Source organism: Teleopsis dalmanni, chromosome 1 (assembly GCF_002237135.1).
Source record: "Teleopsis dalmanni isolate 2A chromosome 1, ASM223713v2, whole genome shotgun sequence".
Lineage (NCBI taxonomy): Eukaryota > Metazoa > Arthropoda > Insecta > Diptera > Diopsidae > Teleopsis > Teleopsis dalmanni.
The window spans coordinates 77,693,536-77,700,431 of NC_051846.1; the positions used below are offsets into that span (position 1 = coordinate 77,693,536).

Consider the following 6,896-nt stretch of genomic DNA (forward strand, 5'->3'; position numbering starts at 1 on the left):
GAGTAGCTTGAATCTGATCAATACTATATATATATAAATAAGCAATTTTCTACAGAAATTACTTAACATTCTAATTCAATGCCATGTCGGCGACATTTCGCCGTTTTAGTCATCTTGGTCGTCCATGCGAGGTTATGATGTTAACAGCTTCTGTGTTAACATGTTGCTGCAATCTCAGTTTGTGACTTGTTGCTCTCTTTCTTATTTTTTATATCGGTGTATATCGCTGTTCCTAATGTACCATGACGCTTTTAAAATGTTCCGTAGAACCTTGTTCTGGAAACGTTGGATTATTTCGACGTTACTTTGGCTAGCGCTCCCCCATAGTTCAGCGCCATACGATCATACAGGTTTTAAAATTTAATTGTATAGCAGAATCTTGTTTGGCATAGATAGTGTGGACTTGCGGGCAATCAGCCAATCCATTTTTCGCAACTTCATATCCAAGTTTTCTTTTTTATGTGTTCCTTCCATCGTAGTTTTGCGTCCAACGTTATGCCAAGATATTTTGCAGTGTTGGCATATGGTATCTGAGTACCTTGAATCGAAATAGGAAAGTACTGTATATTTTTAATTGTAAAATCTACATGAACCGATTTAGCAGAATTCAGTTTGATACACCATCTTTTTGTCCAATTGTCTAACGAATCTGTAGCTGTTTGTAATTTGGATATTGATTCTTACCAATAACTTAAAATATTTATAAATACCTAAAACAAATTATAATGTCAAAAACATATTCCTCAAAGTTGATTCTTCAAAATATTATTATTAAATTTCAGTTGAGTTCAAATAAGTAACTAATAAAAATAATTTTTATACATATAGTTGTATATATTTATATCTACTCTGATACAAAAATATGTTATTTCACTATATTCTTTCTTTACGTACCTACAATCAGTAGCGAGGCGTCAGTTTTGTGGCAAGGTGTTCACAATTTAATCAAAACAGAATTCCAACTATAACGTATTCCCCCTACTTCTAAGTTTTGTCCTTTCCACAAGCAAATAGCGTACAAAACCAACAAAACAATTTATTTAAATGTTCGCAGCATGTGATCCACTGGTTTTTATTTACCATAAAGCTGTAGCTGTAGGAAAACGACGACTTACCATAGATTTCGACATTTTTACAACAGGTATCAAATTCTTCATATCTGGAGTTGGTTTATTCATTTTATGGATTAAAATCTTTTAATCAAATCTTTAATCACACATTTATCCATTTCTAAATATTATTTTTCACTTCAAATTTCTTTAATTTCTTTCTTTACTTTTACTATTTGCTAATATAAAATTGCAATAATGACTTTGTTTTGATTTATTTCCAACCTCTACATAAGAGTAAGAAACTCTCATGCATTCATTTACTCTTTTACTTTGTATTTACAATGCCCGGTTCAGTTTTTTTACTGAACCATTTGCCCATATAAAACAGCAACCGTGACTTTGATTGTATTTGCACGCTTTGTATAAACTTTTGGTTCAGTTTAATGGAATGAACCTCTCGTCAAATGTAAAGCGATTTTCGCTCAGTCATTTCTTTTCTCTTTTGTATTTACTTTGCATAACATATTGAACCGCTTGCACGCATTAATCTAAGAGTTAAGATTATTTTACGTACATATATTTGTTTGTATGTTTTGTGTTGTGTATTCAATATTGAACATAGTCCCAATGTGAATGTTATTTCATTTGCATGCTTTGTAAGCAACGCGGTGCAGTTTTTTTCTGAACCTTAGTATATTTCAAGAGGAATGTGTTTTCTTTTTTATTAATTATAAGCAATGTTGGGTGTATCTAACATATGTGAGATTTTGTTTGTATTCTACGTTTTGTGTTTATGTTAATCTGTTTGGAAAAGCTATTATAAAAAATGTTAAGTAGCAATATAGCGAATTATTTACCAATAAAAAAAATCTAAAAAGGAAGCTTTGTTAAGGTGTTCAGTGAACACTCTGAACCATTCGACGCCTCGCCTCTGAACAGAACACACTTTTTTACCTTCAATAGCCCTTTCAATTTCATCGACAATGCGGTGTACTTGATCTATAGTTGAATGCTTACCACGAAAACCAAATTGATGGTTTGGTATTAGCTTTTCGGATTCTATTATAGGCATTAGTCTCTTGTAGAATAGCTTTTCAAAGAGCTTCGAAATAGTTGGTAAAATTGAAATTGGTCTACATGACGATATGCATTCTAGCGGCTTGCCTGCTTTTGGAATCATTTTTACTTCTGCGATTTTCCATAGGCTAGGAATATATTTTAAATTTATTGTTGCATTGAATTGCATTAATAATTTGTTAACAGCTTTATCGGGTAACTGTTTTAAAACTTCGGATGTTATAAGGTCAAAGCCAGGCGCCTTTTTATATTTCAAATCTTTTATTGCTGATTTTAATTCGCGTTTTGTTATTCGATCGATTTGCTGATTTCTACTCTCTGTGGCAGTCAGTAATTCCTCACACTGTACATCATTAGGCTGAAATATTTTTGTCAGGTTATTTGCGAAAGCTTCGGTTTTTTCCTCATTGCTTCTAGCCCATTTACCATTGCTGTCTTTAAATGTTGGTGTGTAGGTAATGGGTTTCTTTAAGTATTTTGTCGATTTCCACAATGAGTATTCTGATTTTTTGTCAGCTCCAAGTGATGAAATATAATTAACTTATAATTTAACTGACTCATTTTTGATGAGACGAATCTCAGCTTTTAAACGTTTAGTAGCTTCATTAAGCCTGCTCTTATCTAAAGGAGATCGGGTTTGATGCCATCTTTTCCTTAGTTTCCTTTTTTCTTTTATTAGACTCATAATTTCCCTTGGATAGTTCTCCCCTACAGTTTTCCTTTTATATTCAGGAGTACTGCTCCAAGCCGCTCTTTGAATTTGCTTAATGAATTGATCATAGTCTCTTTCAAGTTCATCACAAGTGCTCAGTGGAGTTGAGAGGTTTACACTGTCTTCAAGTAACACTTTAAAAAGGCTCCAATCTGTAGATTTATTAGTTAGGTATGGACCGTGATTTTTCGTTATGATTGTATCACTTAAAGTTAAATATATTGGCGAATGGTCGGAGTACAGATCTAAACCTTGTTTAATTTCCATGTAATTTGATGATATTTTTTTAGTGAGAAAGAAATCTATAAGATCAGGCAATTTATTTGGATCGGTCGGCCAGTAAGTTGGTTTTCCTGCTGAAATGAATTCGCATCCGGTTTCTATTGCAGCCTTATACAGTTCTCTTCCCTTTGTTGTTGTGATCCGTGAGCCCCAATGAGTGTGTTTTGCATTGAAATCTCCACCTACAATAAACTTGAATTTGTGTCTTCCTATTAGCTGTTTATATTCCTCTGCTGTAATGGTATGCCTTGGGGGACTGTAAATAGCAGTTATTGACAAAGGCTGATTATTTGTTTTTACAGTGACAGTTGTTGTTTGAAACATTTGAGTACTACATTTGTTTTCTTCATAATGATCTATGCTTTTTCGAATAATTACAGCACTTCCTCCTCTCGCACAGTTATCTGGATGTATAGTGTGATATATGAAATAATTCTTGAATGCTATAAAAGAGTGTGTAGTAAAATGTGTTTCGGACACAAGGCAAACATCGATTTGTTCCATGTTAAGTAATATTTCTAATTCTTCTTGGTGTTTTAACAGACCGTTCGCATTCCATGTCATAATTGTTAAGCAATTTTTCATTTTTTATTTTTTGAATTTTCGTTGAGTTTTTGTTCTAGCTTAGTTAGTCGGACTTGTATTGCGTTAGCTACTACCTCCTGCTTTTGAAGTTTATGCAGGATTTGTGTGAGTACATCTTCATTTTGTTTATTCGTACTAGAAGTGGCTATTGGCTCCATATTGCTCGCATAGCTAACTTTACCATTACTCTTAACTGCTTGTGCATAAGATACATTTTGCTTTTTATTTGTAGTATGTGTGGAAAGTGGTTTTGGTTTGCTAAGCAGTTCTTTATTCTGTTCCTGGTTACTTATTCGTTTATTTCTAATTTTTTCCAGCTCAATAGCTGCAACACACCCTCTGTAGTTCGCAGGATGGTTTTCACCACAGTTGCAACACTTTGGCTGTTCGTTAGCATCTTTTATGCAATTAATAGTAAGGTGAATTGCCTGTGTATTTAACACATCTCGGTATCCTATTACAATAATTCTTAGTGTGACCAAACCCCAGGCAGCTTTTACACTGTGGTATAAGTTTGGGAGACTTGACAGCTTCGATTTTGACTATTGAGTGCAGAATATGTTTTATTCCGAATATTTTATTGATGTCTTCATTATGTTCAAACGTTAGAAGAAATATGTCTAATGGTTCTTTTGTTTTTTGTTTAAGTTTATTTTTAGCACTCAATGCGTTGAAGCCCTGTTGTTGCAAATCGCTAACAATACTTTCTTCTTCACATGAATGATGCAAATTTTTTACAATGACTCTGATGGGTCGTATCTGCTTATTTTCGTACGAAAACCAGTTGAAGTTTGAATTTGAGAGACTTTTAGTGACAGATCTGTAATCATCTCCATCAAAAACATTGATTTTTTGAGTACCATTTCCAAGTAATCGTATTGAAAATTTGTTTTTGACATTTTTTTCAATAGTACTTTGCAGTTCTTGATATTGATTAACATTTGAAATCACTATTGGAGGCGGGCGTAGCTCACTTCTTTTATTGGGTTCAGTTTTTTCAACATTTTTGGCTTGAGTGATTACCTCAGGTGAGGATTCTGCTCTACGTTTTTTATTGGGTCTAGATTTCTTTAATATCCAATCCGTCTCTTTTGCTAGCTCCTCTTCATCTGTTACATATTCTTGGGATTTCTCCACCGAACAACTAGTTGGTAATGAATTTGAATCTTTCTCTGTTTTCAAATTGGCATTTTCCGTTTTAAGACGTTCATTTTCTTTTTTAAGTTGTTGGCATAATACTTGCAAATCAATTACTTTTTGTTGAAGATCTTTTATTTCTGGCTCGCTTATCTTATTAAAGGTTGGAGTAGAATCACCGAGTTTTGAACTTTCGCAAGCTGAGTTCGATCTCTGTCTTCCTAATAAAGAGTCACGCATGATGCTTTGTTTTGTTTGCTTTTTCCAGGTGAAGGTGCCATAATTGTAATTTACTTTTAGGCCCAATTTAAAGTCGATAATACAGTGCAGTGTAGAATGTGTATTTTTAATTCAAAATAATTTCTTCCAATTTTACAGCCAAATCACTGGCCAGGCGCGCAAAAATCAGAATTATTTTCAGTAATAATAAATAAATATTTACCTGTTTAGCTAATCTTTTAAAACACAACTTACAACCGCGCTATTAATGTTGCATACAAAAGTTCACAAGTTGAATTACACAATATAATTTTTTACACGATGTAAAATTAAACGCATTGTGCAAAAGTTTGGTAGTTTTGCAACACTACGCTGTCTAGATCAGCTGATTGTAGTGTGAGTGTAATAAATTATTAAATATGTAAATATCGGACGAAAATTGTTTTTATTTCTTTTCTTTGCAAAGTAAATGCTTTTGTTTTGCCGGTCGGAACAATTAGAATTTAATTAATTAATAATATAACCCCGCGGGCGCGATATTCGCCACTTTCGGTGAGTTCTTTGACTAGTTATATTATATTTGCGATACTTCCGTATTTAATGTCAGTTTTTTCCTAAGTTCTACTTCGAAAATCACGGAGCGCACCACAAACGCGACTTACGTTTTTCAAAAACACTTTCAAGTCACTTTTGGGTGACGTTCAAAAATCTTTAGTTTTTGCTGGGGTGTTCTCAGCCGTCGTCCAGAGTCGAGACAATATATTTATATTTTTGCTGAGACGTAGTTTTAGAAGAAAAGAACGTTGATTATATATGTTAATTATATATTTTATTTACTTCATAAAAGAAACTTATAACAAAGTGTAATTAAATAATTGATGAATAAACTATTCAGCATATGATAAATTATAATTCAATTAAAGTATTCCTTTTTTTAATAACTAAAGAAAAAAAATGTGCATCACCGTGACGACGGGCACACAGAAATTATTACTGCTGTGGGTGACTATGACCTTAATGTAGATTTACGTTTTCTGCTCACTGTATTACTCGTTGACGAGGTTTTTTTACTTTTAGATTCGGTTCGTTTTCCTAAAAGACTCCTGGCAGGACAGCGTGATGTCCTGGGTTCCCCTTCTCTGTTGTAAAAAAACCGGTTACTCTGTGCTGTGGAAAATAATCATTTGGCCGAATGAGCCAGGTTAAAACAAAAAATTCAAAAGTAAAACATATGACAAGAATAATTTCTAACTACATTTGGCTGAAGGAACCAGGTTTTGGCAAAATGTGCCAGTGTACTTGTCTTTGTATGAGTGAAAATTTAAGTCCTTGGTAAAATTTACCAGAAGGCCGAATGAGCCAGAGTACTTGCTTCTTCACTAGTCAAAAACCAAGTCCTCTATCATATCAAATGTTCCTTCTTTTATACCGAACATACCGGAGCTTTTTGGTGTAGCGCACCGGTATTAATTGCTGTTGTTAACTTCGCCGTGAAGTCGAACTTTTTGTGTTATATTTTGTATTTCTTGTGTCTTTTCATGTTTGCATGTTTTTCCTCTTCTTTTTATTTCGCCGCGGTTTTGTTTACTTACTACGCTTAGTTCCGAGTTTGTTTGTAATTACCAATTTTTAATTAGCACTTTATTTTTTAAAATAAAGTATTTTAATCATTTAAAACAAGGTACATTAGATACATATTATGAATTGAATGAATATTTAATATTATTCAAAACCAAATGTGACAAAAATATTTCATAAAAATAAAAAACTGGTGCTGGCGTGTTTTGTTGATTTGTTATTGTCGGAGTTTGTTTTGTTTTTACGTGTATAAA

At 33.1% G+C, this 6,896-nt stretch overlaps 1 protein-coding gene across 1 annotated transcript; it reads right to left on the reverse strand.

The window, feature by feature from the left end:
- Positions 1-3,704: 3,704 nt before the first annotated feature.
- On the reverse strand, positions 3,705-5,085 carry LOC119685542. The gene is made up of 2 exons (XM_038099856.1): positions 4,209-5,085; positions 3,705-4,105 (listed from the first exon to the last, which is right to left on the reverse strand). Exons 1-2 carry the CDS (start codon positions 5,083-5,085, stop codon positions 3,705-3,707), a joined length of 1,278 nt encoding a protein of 425 aa, XP_037955784.1.
- Between the last annotated feature and the right edge of the window lie 1,811 nt (positions 5,086-6,896).